General features: G+C 46.4%; 1 protein-coding gene across 5 annotated transcripts in view; it reads left to right on the plus strand.

Moving 5' to 3' along the window:
* LOC139579243 (MAGUK p55 subfamily member 3-like) overlaps nucleotides 1-17,741 on the plus strand; it is a 47,218-nt gene that overhangs the window by 19,861 nt on the left and 9,616 nt on the right. For all 5 annotated transcript variants that reach the window (XM_071407742.1, XM_071407734.1, XM_071407766.1 and 2 more), the window contains exons 2-11: nucleotides 8,208-8,265; nucleotides 8,519-8,637; nucleotides 11,093-11,170; nucleotides 11,737-11,817; nucleotides 12,456-12,593; nucleotides 12,819-12,900; nucleotides 14,257-14,342; nucleotides 14,538-14,612; nucleotides 16,315-16,511; nucleotides 17,343-17,407. In XM_071407742.1, the coding sequence (XP_071263843.1) occupies nucleotides 8,229-8,265; nucleotides 8,519-8,637; nucleotides 11,093-11,170; nucleotides 11,737-11,817; nucleotides 12,456-12,593; nucleotides 12,819-12,900; nucleotides 14,257-14,342; nucleotides 14,538-14,612; nucleotides 16,315-16,511; nucleotides 17,343-17,407 (958 nt within the window). In that variant the 5' untranslated portion in view covers nucleotides 8,208-8,228. The remainder of the gene's footprint in view (nucleotides 1-8,207; nucleotides 8,266-8,518; nucleotides 8,638-11,092; nucleotides 11,171-11,736; nucleotides 11,818-12,455; nucleotides 12,594-12,818; nucleotides 12,901-14,256; nucleotides 14,343-14,537; nucleotides 14,613-16,314; nucleotides 16,512-17,342; nucleotides 17,408-17,741) is intronic.

The following is a 17,741-nucleotide window of genomic DNA, read 5'->3' on the forward strand; positions in this document are numbered from 1 at the left end:
TTGCTGTTTCACACGCTGCTTGGTCCTTTGGTGGGTAATTCTGTCACGATCGTCTTGCTGAGAGAAAGTGGACCAAGGTGCAGCGTGTGCAAAATACATTCTCTTTTATTGTAGAGAAAAGAAAAAAACACGCAACAAACACTATAACAAACTGAAACAAAACAACAAACGAATCGTGAAGCTAATGACGAAAGTGCACACACAGGCTACAAACGTACAACATAGACAATTACCCACATTAACCTAGTGCCTATGGCTGCCTAAAATATGGCTCCCAATCAAAGACAATTAATGACATCTGTCTCTGATTGAGAACCATTCAGGCAACCATAGACACAGCTAGACACCTATACTAAACACAAACCCATCTACTCTATTTAACCCCCTAAACCATACAACCACCCTAGACACTACAAAAACACATACATTCCCCATGTCACACCCTGACCTAACTAAAATAATAAAGAAAACAAAGAATACTAAGGCCAGGGTGTGACATCTAGTAAGAACCCTCCCAAGATAAAAGGGTTCTCGGTAGAACCCTTCATAGAGGGTTCTAGGAATAACCTTTAGATGATAAAATGGTTATTGGTAGATCCCTTCATAGAATGTTCTAGGTAGAACCATATACAGGGCGTTCTATAAAGAACCCTACAGGAAGGGTTCTAGGGAGAACTAGATGATTCTACTTAGCACCTTCTTCTCTAAGAGGGTACTTTACTCAGAATTGCAGATTGTGGATCTAAGAATTAAGCACAATATAACATCTGTTTTGGGAGAATGTTCCAGTTTCAGTATGTGTAGTATTTGGTATATTTTGAGGGCTCTATTTCGTTTTTAAAAGCATTTTGCTTCGTCCAGGACATGCCGTAATTCTCCCTGCCAACAGACCAGGGAGCTTTATGGGCATTCATTGTTAGTTTGACAGTGAAGGAATGGCTGTTTAAAGGGGTAAATCGTCATGATTCTCCCACAGCTGACAGCAGACTTGAGTGTAATGGATGTGGTTGTGTTGTTGGTGTTAGTTGACAGACGAAGCAGAATTGACAGATTCACTCACTCACACACACACACACACACACACACACACACACACGCACGCACGCACGCACGCACGCACGCACGCACTCACTCACTCACTCACTCACTCACTCACACACACACAAATCTTCCTTCGCCATAGAACTGTTAAGACTCTACGGATTGATGCAGAATTGAAACACTGTATGGTTGAAAGAGATGGGGCAAAGGGAGTGTCTACTAAGTCCGTCTGTACCTCTGGCTGGCTGACTTACTGCAAATTGAGAGATTACGTGACTAAACTCAACAAAAAGAAGAAGAAACTTCAGTATGAAGCCAAGATCAATGATATAAAGAATGATGGGAAAAACTTTGGAGTACTTTAAATGAAATTATGGGCAGACAGACAAATTCAACTCCATATTTCATCGAATCAGATGGCTTATTCATCACAAAACCATTTGGTGTTGCAAATTATTTTAATGATTACTTCATTGGCAAAGTGGGCAAACTTAGGCAGGAAATGCCCACGACAAACAGTGAGCAATTATATTTATGTATAAAAAAAACGAATAATGAAAGAAAAGCAGTGCACGTTTGAATGTTGTAAAGTTAGTGTGGGAGAGTTGGAAAAATGACTGTTATCGATCAATAATGACAAACCTCCTGGCATTGACAACTTAGATGGAAAGCTACTGAGGATGGTAGCTGACTCTATAGACACTCCTATCTGTCATATTTTTCATCTGAGCCTAGAGGAAAGTCTTTGTCCTCAGGCCTGGAGGGAAGCCAAAGTAATTCCGCTACCCAAGAGTGGTAAAGCAGCTGTCACGTTCGTCGTAATGTGGAAGAGAGGAGGACCAAGGCGCAGCGTGATTTGAATACATTCTTCTAATTTTAATGAAACGAAGAACACTAAACAAACTATACAAAAACAACAAAACGAACGTGAAGCTATATATCAAAAGTGCAGACACAGGCAACTAACATATAGACAATTACCCACAATCCACGATACAAAACAGGCTATCTAAATATGGTTCCCAATCAGAGACAACGCAAAACACCTGTCTCTGATTGAGAAACATATCAGGCCAAACACATAGAAATAGACAAACCAGACATACAACATAGAATGCCCACTCAGATCACACCCTGACCAAACAAAACATAAAACATACAAAGCAAACTATGGTCAGGGCGTGACAGTGGCCCCCCTCAAGGTGCGGACTCCGGCCGCAAACCTAAACCTATAGGGGAGGGTCTGGGTGGGCATCTGTCCGCGGTGGCGGCTCCGGCGCGGGACGTGGACCCCACTCCACCATAGTCATAACCCGCTTTGGTGGCGCCTCTGGAGCGGGGACCCTTGCAGCGGGTCCCGGACTGAAGACCATCCTAGAGGGCGCCACTGGACGGAGGGGCAGCTCCAGCCTGAGGGGCAGCTCCGGCCTGAGGGGCAGCTCCGGACTGAGGGGCAGCTCCGGACTGAGGGGCAGCTCCGGACTGAGGGGCAGCTCCGGACTGAGGGGTAGCTCAGGACTGAGGGGTAGCTCAGGAATGAGGGGTAGCTCAGGACTGAGGGGCAGCTCCGGACTGACAGGCAGCTCCGGACTGAAAGGCTGCTCTGGCAGCTCCTGACTGGCGGGCGGCTCTGGCAGCTCCTGACTGGCGGGCGGCTCTGGTGGCTCCCAGCTGGCGGGCGGCTCTGGCTGCTCCTGACTGGCGGGCGGCTCTGGCGGCTCCTGACTGGCGGGCGGCTCTGGCGGCTCCTGACTGGCGGGCGGCTCTGGCGGCTCCTGACTGGCAGGCGGCTCAGGCGGCGCTGGACAGACGGGAAGCTCAGGCAGCGCTGGACAGACGGGCAGCTCAGGCGGCGCTGGACAGACGGGCAGCTCAGGCGGCGCTGGACAGACGGGCAGCTCAGGCGTGCCGAGGCGCACTGTAGGCCTGGTGCGTGGTGCCGGAACTGGTGGTACTGGGCTGGGGACATGCACCTCAAGGCGAGTGCGGGGAGAAGGAACAGGGCATACTGGACTGCCGAGGCGCACTATAAGCCTGGTGCGTGGTGCCGGCACTGGTGGTACTGGGCTGGGGACACGCACCTCCAGGCGAGTGCGGGGAGGAGAAACAGGGTGTACAGGGCTCTGGAGATGCACAGGAAGCATGGTGCGTGGTGTAGGCACTGGTGGTACTGGGCTGGTGCGAGGGGCTGTCACAGGCGGACTGGTGCGTGGAGAAGGCACCGGATAAACCGGACCGTGGAGGCGCACTACAGGTCTCGAGCACCGAGCCTGCCCAACCCTACCTGGCTGAATGCTCCCCGTAGCCAGGCCAGTGCGGCGAGGTGGAATAGCCCGCACTGGGCTGTGCTGGCGAACCGGGGACACCATGCGTAGGGCTGGTTCCATGAAACCGGCTCTACGCATCTGGTCACCAGTGCGTCTCTTTGGGCCGGGGTACATGGCACCAGCCTGACGCATGGTGTCCCCGGTTCGCCAGCACAGCCCATGCGTAGGGCTGGTGCCATGTACCCCGGCCCAAAGAGACGCACTGGTGACCAGATGCGTAAAGCCGGTTTCATGGCACCTGGCTCGATGTCCAATCTAGCCTGGCCGATACGAGGCGCTGTTATGTACCGCACCGGGCTATGCCTGCGCACCTGGGACACCGTGCGCATCTCTGCATAACACAGTGCCTGCCCGGTCGCTCTCTCTCCACGGTAAGCACGGGGAGTTGGCTCAGGTCTCCTACCTGGCTTAGCCACACTCCCCGTGTTCCCCCCTCCCAAGACATTTTTGGGGCTGCCTCTCTGGCTTCCAGCCGCGCTTACGTGCAGCCTCCTCATACCGCCGCCTCTCCGCTTTCGCTACCTCCAGCTCAGCTTTTGGGCGGCGATATTCACCAGCCTGTGCCCAGGGTCCCTTACCGTTCAGAATCTCCTCCCAAGTCCATTTCTCCACAAAGCGCTGTTCCTCCATTTCACGCTGCTTGGTCCATTGATGGTGGGTTATTCTGTCACGTTCGTCGTAATGTGGAAGAGAGGAGGACCAAGGCGCAGCGTGATTTGAATACATTCTTCTAATTTTAATGAAACGAAGAACACTAAACAAACTATACAAAAACAACAAAACGAACGTGAAGCTATATATCAAAAGTGCAGACACAGGCAACTAACATATAGACAATAACCCACAACCCACAATACAAAACAAGCTACCTAAATATGGTTCCCAATCAGAGACAACGCAAAACACCTGTCTCTGATTGAGAACCATATCAGGCCAAACACATAGAAATAGACAAACCAGACATACAACATAGAATGCCCACTCTGATCACACCCTGACCAAACAAAACATAAAACATACAAAGCAAACTATGGTCAGAGCGTGACAGCAGCCTTTACTGATTCTAACAGCAGACCTACAGTGGGGAGAACAAGTATTTGATACACTGCCAATTTTGCAGGTTTTCCTACTTACAAAACATGTAGAGGTCTGTAATTTTTTATCATAGGTACACTTCAACTGTGAGAGACGGAATCTAACACAAAGATAGAAAATCACATTGTATGATTTTTAAGTAATTAATTTGCATTTTATTGCATGACATAAGTATTTGATCACCTACCAACCAGTAAGAATTCCGGCTCTCACAGACCTGTTAGTTTTTCTTTAAGAAGCCCTCCTGTTCTCCACTCATTACCTGTATTAACTGCACCTGTTTGAACTCGTTACCTGTATAAAAGACACCTGTCCACACACTCAATCAAACAGACTCCAACCTCTCCACAATGGCCAAGACCAGAGAGATGTGTAAGGACATCAGGGGTAAATTGTAGACCTGCACAAGGCTGGGATGGGCTACAGGACAATAGGCAAGCAGCTTGGTGAGAAGGCAACAACTGTTGGCGCAATTATTTGAAAATGGAAGAAGTTCAAGATGACGGTCAATCACCCTCGGTCTGGGGCTCCATGCAAGATCTCACCTCGTGGGGCATCAATGATCATGAGGAAGGTGAGGGATTAGCCCAGAACTACACGGCAGGACCTGGTCAATGACCTGAAGAGAGCTGGGACCACAGTCTCAAAGTAAACCATTAGTAACACACTACGCCGTCATAGATTAAAATCCTGCAGTGCACGCAAGGTCCCCCTGCTCAAGCCAGCGCATGTCCAGGCCCGTCTGAAAATTGCCAATGACCATCTGGATGATCCAGAGGAGGAATGGGAGAAGGTCATGTGGTCTGATGAGACAAAAATAGAGCTTTTTGGTCTAAACTCCACTCGCCGTGTTTGGAGGAAGAAGAAGGATGAGTACAACCCCAAGAACACCATCCCAACCGTGAAGCCTGGACGTGGAAACATCATTCTTTGGGGATGCTTTTCTGCAAAGGGGACAGGACGACTGCACCGTATTGAGGGGAGGATGGATGGGGCCATGTATCGCGAGATCTTGGCCAACAACCTCCTTCCCTCAGTAAAAGCATTGAAGATGGGTCGTGGCTGGGTCTTCCAGCATGACAACAACCCGAAACACACAGCCAGGGCAACTAAGGAGTGGCTCCGTAAGAAGCATCTCAAGGTCCTGGAGTGGCCTAGCCAGTCTCCAGACCTGAACACAATAGAAAATCTTTGGAGGGAGCTGAAAGTCCGTATTGCCCAGCGACAGCCCCGAAACCTGAAGGATCTGGAGAAGATCTGTATGGAGGAGTGGGCCAAAATCCCTGCTGCAGTGTGTGCAAACCTGGTCAAGAACTACAGGAAACGTATGATCTCTGTAATTGCAAACAAAGGCTTCTGTACCAAATATTAAGTTCTGCTTTTCGGATGTATCAAATACTTATGTCATGCAATAAAATGCAAATTAATTACTTAAAAATCATACAATGTGATTTTCTGGATTTTTGTTTAAGATTCCGCCTCTCACAGTTGAAGTGTACCTATGATAAAAATTACAGACCTCTACATGCTTTGTAAGTAGGAAAACCTGCAAAATCGGCAGTGTATCAAATACTTCTTCTCCCCACTGTATACGCTTGCTGCCAGCTCTTAGCAAACTGTTGGAAAACAAATTAACAACAGACTTTCAGCATGCTTATAGAGAAGGGCACTCAACATGTACTGCACTGACACAAATGACTGATGATTGGTTGAAGAAATTGATAATAAGAAGATTGTGGGAGCTGTACTGTTAGATTTCAGTGCAGCCTTTGATATTATTGACCATAACCTGTTGTTGAAAAAACTTAAGTGCTATGGCTTTTCAACCTCTGCCATATCGTGGATTCAGAGCCATCTATCTAATAGAACTCAAAGGGTTTTCTTTAATGGAAGCGTCTCTAATGTCAAACATGTAAAGTGTGGTGTATCGCAGGGCAGCTCTCTAGGCCCTATACTCTTTTCTATTTTTACCAATGACCTGCCACTGGAATTAAACAAAGCATGTGTGTCCATGTATACTGATGATTCAACCATATACGCATCAGCAACCACAGCTAATGAAGTCACCAAAACCCATAACAAAGAGTTGCGGTCTGTTTTGGAATGGGTGGCCAGTAATAAACTGGTCCTGAACGTCTCTAAAACTAAGAACATTGCATTTGGTACAAATGTGCTAGACCTCAGCTGAATCTGGAAATGAATGGTGTGGCTGTTGAACAAATTGAGGAGACTAAATTACTTGGCGTTACCTTAGATTGTAAACCTTCATGGTCAAAACATATAGATTCAATGGTTGCAAAGATGGGGATAGGTCTAGCCGTTCTAAAGAGATGCTCTGCTTTTTTGACACCACACTCCAAAAAGCAAGTTCTGCAGGCTCTAGTTTTGTCTAATATTGATTATTGTCCAGTCGTGTGGTCCAGTGCTGCAAGGAAGTACCTAGTTAAGCTGCAACTGGCCCAGAACAGAACGGCACATTTTGCTCTTAATTGTAATCAGAGGGATGATATAAATACTATGCATGCCAGTCTCTCTTGGCTAAGAGTTGAGGAGAGACTGACTGCATCACTTCTTCTTTTTATAAGAAACATTAATATGTTGAAAATCCCAAATTGTTTGCATAGTCAACTTACACACAGCTCTGACACACACACTTATCCCAACATACATGCCACCAGGGGTCTTTTCATAGTCCCCAAATCCAGAACAAATTCAAGAAAACGTACAGTATTATATAGAGCCCTTATTGCATGGAACTTCCTTCCATCTCATATTGCTCAAATAAACAGCAAACCTGGTTTCAAAAAACAGATAAAGCAACACCTCACGGCACAACGCCTCTCCCCTATTTGACCTAGATAGTTGGTGTGTATGTATTGATATGTAGGCTACATGTGCCTTTTTAAAATGTATGTAGTTCTGTCCTTGAGCTGTTCTTGTCTAATGATGTTCTGTATTATGTCGTTCTGTATAATGTGTCATGTTTTGTGTGGACCCCAGGAAGTGTAGCTGCTGCTTTTGCAACAGCTAATGGGGATCCTAATAAAATGCCAAAATACCCTGGAGCCCACAGCACGGTGGACACGGTGCTGGCAGTCAATGTGATGAATGGTGCCCGCATTGAGAGTGTATCACGCTACTTTACATCTCTATCTTGTTAACACACACACACACACACACACACACACACACACACACACACACACACACACACACACACACACACACACACACACACACACACACACACACACACACACACACACACACACACACACACACACACACACACACACTGAGGTGAGGCGTTGGCTGGTTACTGCACAGGAAGTCTAATACGCAGGCTAGAACCTGTCTATAGAGGATGTACTGGCACCATTAAGAGTCTACCGCTCTCCAGATCCCAGCACATCTGTTCCAGACACACACACACACACACACACACACACACACACACACACACACACACACACACACACACACACACACACACACACACACACACACACACACACACACACACACACACACACACACACACACACACACACACACACACACTGAGATACACACATCTTTAGAGTATGCAGTACTTTTAGGATCACCTAAAACTGCCTGCAAAGCCCTTAAACAGTTTTCACCCAGTGACATCCTCTTCAGGAAAACACAGTGTGTATGAGATGAAGAGAACTAAAGGGAGTATGTGACTCATTTTCATCCATTTTCTCTGCTTCTCTCTGCCAGACCTCACCTTTTTGCTGACCCATGAAAGAAGCCATGCCGGTACTCTCAGCAGGCACAGGTAAGATTAAATACACCACACATGCTCCAACCTTTGTGCATCAAAATCGAATCCCAGGCTTAGTTGGCCAGGGTAGTGGGTTTGATTCCCAGGACCACCCCTATGTAAAATGTATGCATGCATGACTGAAAATCTCTTTGGATAAAAGCGTCTGCTAAATGGTATCTATCATTATATATTACATTACTCCGTCGGATCTGAGGATGTAAACAAAGACGGATCCCAGTTCCTTCACCCTCCCTCCTCTCCACAGGCCTGCACGAGACTCTGGCCCTGCTGACGTCCCAGCTGCGTCCTGATGCCAACCACAAGGAGGACATGGTCTTCCTCAAAGATGTATTCAGTGAGAAGAGCCTGGGCTACCTCATGAAGGTACACATAAGACTGGGTGGCAGAGGCAAAACGTTGGTTTTAGAAGTGCGGGGGACATAACTATATATATATATACACTGTCGTGCACATTTGGCACATCTGTGGCCTGCTGGAGGTCATTTTGCAGGGCTCTGGCAGTGCTCCTCCTTGCACAAAGGCGGAGGTAGCGGTCCTGCTGCTGGGTTGTTGCCCTCCTACGGCCTCCTCCACGTCTCCTGATGTACTGGCCTGTCTCCTGGTAGCGCCTCCATGCTCTGGACACTACGCTGACAGACACAGCAAACCTTCTTGCCACAGCTCGCATTGATGTGCCATCCTGGATGAGCTGCACTACCTGAGCCACTTGTGTGGGTTGTAGACTCCGTCTCATGCTACCACTAGAGTGAAAGCACCGCCAGCATTCAAAAGTGACCAAAACATCAGCCAGGAAGCATAGGAACTGAGAAGTGGTCTGTGGTCACCACCTGCAGAACCACTCCTTTATTGGGGGTGTCTTGCTAATTGCCTATAATTTCCACCTTTTGTCTATTCCATTTGCACAACAGCATGTGAAATTTATTGTCAATCAGTGTTGCTTCCTAAGTGGACAGTTTGATTTCACAGAAGTGTGATTGACTTGGAGTTACATTGTGTTGTTTAAGTGTTCCCTTTATTTTTTTGAGCAGTCTATATATAAATAGTACCACTCAAAAGTTTGAACACACCTACTCATTCAAGAGTTTTTCTTTATTTGAACTGTTTTCTTGTAGAATAATATTGAGGACATCAAAACTATGAAATAACACACATGGAATCATGTAGTAACCAAAAAAGTGTTAAACAAATCAAAATATATTTTACATTTGAGATTCTTCAAGGTAGCTACCATTTGCCTTGATGATAGCTTTGCACACTCTTGGTATTCTCTCAACCAGCTTCATGGGTAATGCTTTTCCAACAGTCTTGAAGGAGTTCCCACAAATGCTGAGCACTTGTTGGCTGCTTTTCCTTCACTCTGCGGTTGAACTCATCCAAAACCATCTCAATTGGGTTGAGCTTGGGTGATTGTGGAGGCCGGGTCATCTGATGCAGCACTCCATCACTCTCCCTATTGGTCAAATAGCCCTTACACAGCCAGGAGGTGTGTTTAGGGTGATTGTCCTGTTGGGGGAAAAAATTGTCCCACTAAGCGCAAACCAGATGTGATGGCGTATCACTGCAGAATGTTGTGGTAGCCATGCTGGTTAAATGTACCTTGAATTCTAAATAAATCACTGACAGTGTCATCAACAAAGCACCCCCACACCATCACACCTCCTCCTCCATGCTTCACGGTGGGACCCATACATGGGGATATCATCTGTTCACCTACTCTACGTCTCACAAAGGCACGACAGTTGGAACCAAAAATCTCAAATTTGGACTCATCAGACCAATGGACAGATTTCCACCGGTCGAATGTCTATTGCTCGTGTTTCTTGGCCCAAGCAAGTCTCTTCTTCTTATTGGTGTCCTTTAGTAGTAGTTTCTTTGCAACAATTCGACCATGAAGGCCTGATTCACGCAGTCTCCTCTGAACAGTTGATGTTGAGATGTGTCTGTTACTTGAACTTATTCTCTGCAGCAGAGGTAACTCTGGGTCTTCCTTTCCTGTGACGGTCCTCGTGAGAGCCAGATTCATCTTGATGGTTTTTGCGACTGCATTGACTGACCTTCATGTCTTAAAGTAATGATGGACTGTCGTTTCTCTTTGAATATTTTAGCTGTTCTTGCCATAATATGGACTTGGTCGTTTACCAAATAGAGCTATCGTCTGTCACAACACAACTGATTGGCTCAAACACATTAAGAAGGAAAGAAATGTTAATTGAAATGCATTCCAGGTGACTACCTCATGAAACTGGTTGAGAGAATGTCAAGAGTGTGTAAAGCTGTCATCAAGGCAAAGGGTGGCTACTTTGAAGAATCTCAAATATAAAATATGTTTTGATTTGTTTAACACTTTTTTGGTGACTACATGGTTACATCCATGTGTTATTTCATAGTTTTGATGTCTTCACTATTATTCTACAATGTAGAAAATAGACAAAATAAAGAAAAACCCTGGAATGAGTAGGTGTGTCCAAACTTTTGACTGGTACAGTATATATATACAGTATTTATTTTATCCAGTTGGATAAACACTCGAAACAGCCTACCCGACCGCTCGGAGGCATCCGCATGGTCCTAAAGCACACCGATGCCTCTTTTTGTATCACATTCCAATTATTAAACTAGAGGGACAAAAAGGCAAATTCAGAATTTTGGGGAGGCATCTCCCCCCCATCCCCAGTGAAAGTTGGGCCCCTGCTGGGTGGGAATGTTGCCAATGTTAATGGGATTTATGGTATACTTATGTTGTTAAATTTGTGTATGTGTGCGTGTGTGTGTGTGTTTGACCTCCCTGACCTCTCCGGTGATTGGCTACATGTTGCAGATCCATGAGAAGCTGAGGCAGTACGAGCGCCAGAGTCCTACACCTGTCCTTCACAGCGCCGCCTCTTTGGCTGAGGATGTAAGTTCAACAAAGCACACGCACACAGACACACACACAAACAAGGAACACACACACACCACACACACACTGCCGAAGTGTGAAGCGCCCGTCCAATAGAATCAGTCCCAGTGTGTTTGCTGAGACAGAGGAGCGGTAGATGCAGGTAGTAAAGGTATGGAGATTTATAGAGTTACAGTACGGTAATGTGTTGTGGTCTGAAAGTGCTGATTCATCTTAACACTAATGAAACTCTCTCCACTTCCTGCCTCTCCTCTCTCTCCTCACGCCAGTTAAGTGGAAAAGTGCTGAGCCATAAGTCCTGGCTGCTTATTCTCCTGTGTGTGTATTTGTGTGTGCAAGCACACACTGTATATTTGCTGCTTTAGGCAACAGCCATACAACTCTACAGTATATATCTATATTTGTTGATTCTATTCTAGACTATTACTGCTAATAGTCTGCTACACTTTCAGTATATATCGGCTATATTTTTCAGTTATATCCCAAGCCCACACTGTTGGACACACAGGTTAATTCCAGGTCAGAGGTCATGGTCTGACTGACAGCTCTGTTGTGATTGGCAGGTGGCAGAGGAGCTGCAGAGTGGACCAATGAGTGTTGAGGAGAAGGAACTCCTACAGCTGTTGATGTCCCCCCATCTCAAGGTAAACAGAACACCCATACACACATAGAGACCTGGTTATGGAAGGTGGGGTGGCTATTCATGCATCCATATGTATTGGATCGCTCGATCTATGTCAATCTCTATGTACACTGAGTATTCAAAGGTGTTCCTAATATTTGGTATACTCAGAATCAATGGTGGAAAAAGTACCCAATTGTCATACTTGAGTAGAAGTAAAGATACCTTAATAGAAAATTACACAAGTAAAAGTGAAAGTCACCCAGTAAAATTCTACTTGTAAAAGTCTAAAAGTATTTGGTTTTAAATATACTGAAGTATCAAAAGTAGTAGTATAAATCACTTCAAATTCCTTATATTAAGCAAAGCAGAAGGCCAAATTTTCTAGTGTTTTAAAAGTTACAGATAGCCAGGGGACACGCTCCAAATCAAACATAACTTACAAACGAAGCATGTGTTTAGTGAGTCCCCTAGATCAGAGGCAGTAGGGATGACCAGGGAGGTTCTCTTGATAAGTGTGTGAACGTTTACCTGTCCTGCTAAGCATTCAAACTGTAAAGAGTACTTTTGGATGTCAGGGAAAATGTATGGAGTAAAAAGTACATCATTTTCTTTATGAATTCTAACATTAATCCTTCTCTCTCTGCTATCTCTCATCAGGCAGTTTTGTCCGTTCATGACACGGTTGCTCAGAAGAACTTTGACCCCGTGTTGCCACCGCTGCCTGACGACTTCGAGGACGAGCTGGAGGAGGAGTCAGTGAAGATCGTCAGACTGGTCAAGAACAAGGAGCCACTGGTGAGCCATTGTAACAGAGAGGATGACAGGGGGATGGGGGAAAGAGATAAAATGGTCGAGGATGAGAGGACGAGGGGATGAGGAGATATATATGGAAGTGGGAAGTGGGACTGGTGCTGTGTTGATTGATTGATCGTTAAAGAAACAAATAAAATAAGAGAAAAGAGATGGGAAGAATGAGGATACAATCCCGGGAGGAGGAAACGATCATCTCTCTGTTCCCAGGGGGCCACCATCAGACGGGATGAGACCACAGGGTCTGTGATCGTGGCCCGCATCATGAGGGGCGGAGCTGCAGACCGGAGTGGTGAGTGATTCTGTCCCTCTCTGTGTCTGGTCTTAACCCATACTGTCTGATACGTCTTGATTCATCATCCCCCTCCTCGGGAACTTGCACAGACAAATGAGATCAAATGAGATCTATGGACTGCTCAGATAATATTACCAGACATGATATGTCTGAAGGCAAGGCTAACCGAGACGATGTAACTTAGACAAATAATCAGAAGTCTGAACATATATGGCCTTCTATGCAGCGGTATACTGTAGCCTAAAGTATGTCAGTGGATATACATTTTATTGGTAACATCCTGTATCCAGCTACAGCTGGGAGAATCCTCCACTAATGATTCTGAGATGTTGCAGAGATTAAAGCAGCAGCATAGCGAGAGCGAGACGTTGGTAGACAGACAGACAGACGAGGATCTCTGTGGTTATCAGGCTGTTTGAAGCTGTGTTCTCTTTCCCTTGAGAGCCAATCACATATCACACACTACACACTCTCTCCAACGAGCTGACCGCTGCTGTTACCATGGAAATACCATCTGCACATTGGGAGGGAGACGTGCGTGTCTTTATTATGTTTGGTGTGTGTTTAGTGTGTGTGTGTGGGGGGGGGGGGGTCATTAGAAAAAGGGGCATTACCGTCTGTTTGTTTCTCTGTACTGTACAGTACATTGTGTGCTTGTCTGTTTCTTCATATCATCCCTCTCTCCCTCTCTGCCCTCCCTTCCTCGCTCCCTTTCTCCCTCTTTCCCTCTGTGCCCTCCCTCCCTCTCTCCCCTTCTCCCTCTCTGCCCTCCCTCCCTCTCTCCCTTTCTGTCCTCTCTTCCTCTCTCCCTCTCTGCCCTCTCTCCCTCTCTCCCTTTCTGTCCTCTCTTCCTCTCTCCCTCTCTGCCCTCTCTCCCTCTCTACCTTTCTGTCCTCTCTTCCTCTCTCCCTCTCTGCCCTCTCTCCCTCTCTGCCCTCTCTGCCCTCTCTTCCTCTCTTCCTCTCTGCCCTCTCTGAGCAGTGATGAGATTAATTGATCCTATCGCTCATCCCTCTTTGTCAGGTTTCAATGATGTGACTGCAGTAGATCATGACTGAGGAGAGTGATACCACCACTCCCAAGCCCTATTGTCCATATCTCATCCCAGTTAATAGCGGTATGATAGATATAGTACACCTGCTACTGATACAGTGCTGTGCAAGATCTCCTCGATACACGATATGGGGTGCAACCCAAACGGCACCCTAATCCCTATACAGTCCACTACTTTTGACCAGATTCTATAGGCCCTGGTCAAAAGGAGTGCACTATATAGGGAATAGGAACCCAGGCATAGATCTCTACTCCAGCTCGCCTGTTGTCTCCCCTCACCACCTCCTCCCCTCCATCCAGGACTGGTCCATGTAGGAGACGAGCTACGGGAGGTCAACGGCATCTCCATCATTCACAAGAGACCTGATGAGATCAGTCAGCTTCTGGTGAGACTAGAGAAGAATACGTTATGTCTTCCTGTTATTTTAGACCACCAGCACCAACAGCACTGTTTTCCTTTGATTTCTGTTGGCAATACATGCAGTATCAACTCTGCTGGGAAGATGCAGGAGTTGAAATTGTGTTCGAATTGTATTTCTGTGAAGCTAACATCCTGCTCCTCTCTGTGTGTTGCCCTTCAGTCCCAGTCTCAGGGCTCCATCACCCTGAAGATAATCCCAGCCATTAAGGAGGAGGACCATCTGAAGGAGAGCAAGGTGAGGAACACAACACAACTGTCTGGGCACACTCAGTACAGACAAACACAGACACAGCTGCTCTGGAATGGAGGAAGGGTCTGAATACTGAACAGCCATGGTTCAAGCTCACACATACAGCAGTAGAGTCAATGGCAGACGAATTGAAACAGTTTGTGCCAACAAGCACTGAGATGTGTAGGTGTAATTTGAGACATGTTTCAGATACACTACATGACCAAAGGTATGTGGACACCTGCTCGTCGAACATCTCATTTCAAAATCATGGGCATTAATATGGAGTTTGCCCCCCTTTGCTGCTATAACAGCCTCCACACTTATGGGAAGGATTTCCACTAGATGTTTGAACGTTGCTGCGAGGACAAGAGGTTGGGCACTGATTTTGAGCGATTGGGCCTGGCTTGCAGTCAGAGTTCTAATTCATTCTAAAGGTGTTTGATGAGGTTGAGGTTAGGTCTCTGTGCAGGCCAGTCAAGTTCTTCCACACCAATCTCGACAAATCATTTCTGTATGGACCTTGCTTTTTGCACAGGGAATTGTCATGCTTAAACAGGAAAGGGCCTTCCCCAAACTGTTGCCACAAAGTTGGAAGTACAGAATCGTCTAGAATGTCATTGTATGCTGTAGCGTTAAGATTTCCCTACACTGGAACTACGGGGCCTAGTCCGAACCAAGAAAAACAGCCCCTCACCATTATTCCTCCTCCACCAAACTTTACAGTTGGCACTATGCATTGGGATAGGTAGTGTTCACCTGGCATCCACCAAACCCAGATTTGTCCAAAGGACTGCCAGATGGTGAAGTGTGATTCATCACTCCATAGAACTCGTTTCCACTGCTCCAGAGTCCAATGGCGGCGAGCTTTACACCACTCCAGCCGACGCTTGGCATTGCACATGGTAATCTTAAGCTTGTGTGTGGCTGCTCGGCCATGGAAACCCATTTCATGAAGCTCCAGACGAATAGTTTTGTGCTGACGTTGCTTCCAGAGGCTGTTTTGAACTCGGTAGTGAGTGTTGCAACTGAGGACAGACCATTTTTACACGCTACGTGTTTCAGCACTCGGCGGTCCCGTTCTGTGAGCTTGTGTGGTTTAGCACTTCGTGGCTGAGTCTTGTTGCTCCAAGACGTTTCCACTTCACAACAACAGCACTTACAGTTGACCGGGGCAGCTCTAGCACGGCAGAAATTTGACAAACTGACTTGTTGGAAAGGTGGCATCCTATGACGGTGCCACGTTGAAAGTCACAGAGCTCTTCAGTAAGGCCATTCTACTGCCAATGTTTGTCTATAGAGATTGCATGGCTGTGTGCTTGATTTTATACATCTATCAGTACGGGGTGTGGCTAAAATAGTGAAATCCACTCATTTGAAGGGGTATCCACATACGTTAGTATATATCGTGTATGTTGTGTGCACATGTTGTTCATGCACACACACAGAAACATGCACAGATAGACTGTGATTCTGAAATCTATTTGCAAAATCATTACTTTCCCTCTCTCTAGTTTGAGGTGATCTGTCAATTATTTTCTATACATACCATATGTATTTCTGAGATGGTTTAACAGTGTGTGTGTGTGTGTGTGTGTGTGTGTGTGTGTGTGTGTGTGTGTGTGTGTGTGTGTGTGTGTGTGTGTGTGTGTGTGTGTGTGTGTGTGTGTGTGTGTCTGTGTGTCTGTGTGTCTGTGTGGTCTCTCAGGTCTACATGAGGGCCCTGTTTGACTACATCCCTGCTGATGACAAGGCCACGCCCTGTCAGGAGGCGGGACTTCCCTTCAAGCGAGGTGACATCCTGCAGGTGGTAACCCAGGACGACCCCACCTGGTGGCAGGCCAAACGGGTGGGCGACAGCAACCTCCGTGCTGGACTCATTCCCTCCAAACTCTTCCAGGAGAGGTGAGCCTATAGGCAGAGAGGTCCATGGACAGGTGCTAGCTCATAGCTCAGAGAAGAGTCTAAATACAATATGAAAATGATCCGATCAAGCCTAGTGGTTGTACTGTACTGTGTCACATTATGCCTCTTATACATATACTGTAGGACTCTTATATTAGGTGCAGTATGTGGACTGAATTGCTTTCACAACAGCGCAGATATCGCCATAGAGCTGTCTCTATCTGTTCCATATTCATGTGCTCCACTTTCAGGGGTCAAATGTGTTTTTAAATCAAGTATCAGAGCCGCTTGGATCTTAACACATGGATCTAAATATAGGCTTGAATGGGAACGCTCCATTATGTCAGTGTCATAATCCCTCAATAGGGTGAATATGTAAACGTGTGGGGGTGCTCTGCATTGGGGGTATAAACACACCCAAGCCCCAACCCACTGCCCACTCTGTATTCATCTTAGCTAAGCAGGTTACCAGCGGCTGCAGCCTGATTGCGGACACACACACTCAAACACGCACACCGTGTTGGATTAATCATGGTGGCTGAAACACAGAGAGGGAACCTCAGCCAAGCCATGGGTTTAATTCATCTCTCATACTAGCTTTACTCCTCTCACTGATAACACATACGAGGCAGGGGTCAGTATGTGTTCTATCTCTCTGTCTCTCTCATGTTCTAATCTTCTCTTTCAATCTCTTTGCCTCCCTCCTCCACTGCCTCTCTTCCTCCCATCTCTGTTTTACCTGTCTGACACTGTCATGGTCCCTCTCTTTCTCCCCCCTCCTCTCTCTCTTATTTCTTCTCCCTTTCTTTCCTCCTCTGTACATTTTCTTAGACGGCTGGCTTACCGGATAAAAATGGGCACACTTCCGAACCCTAAATCCCCTAAAAATCCGACCTGTAAGTTTCCACAAAAAGGTGCTACCTAGAACCTGAAAGGGTTCTTCGGCTGTCCCCATAGGAGAACCCTTTGAAGAACCCTTTATGGTTGCACGAAAAACAATTTCTACAGAGGGTTCTACATGGAACCCAAAAGAGTTCTACCTGGAACCAAAAAGAGTTCTCCTATGGGGACAGCCGAAGAACTCTTTTGGAACACTTTTTTTGAAGAGTGTGCAGATATACAGAAACATGTTCGCTGTTGTAACCAATATCAAACTGAAGCTGAAGGATATCTTTTGAAGTATAACTTATTTGTCAGTGATGGTTCATGTTATTTTTCACAAGATGTAGA

The sequence above is a fragment of the Salvelinus alpinus genome, chromosome 1, assembly GCF_045679555.1.
Source record: "Salvelinus alpinus chromosome 1, SLU_Salpinus.1, whole genome shotgun sequence".
Classification (NCBI taxonomy): domain Eukaryota; kingdom Metazoa; phylum Chordata; class Actinopteri; order Salmoniformes; family Salmonidae; genus Salvelinus; species Salvelinus alpinus.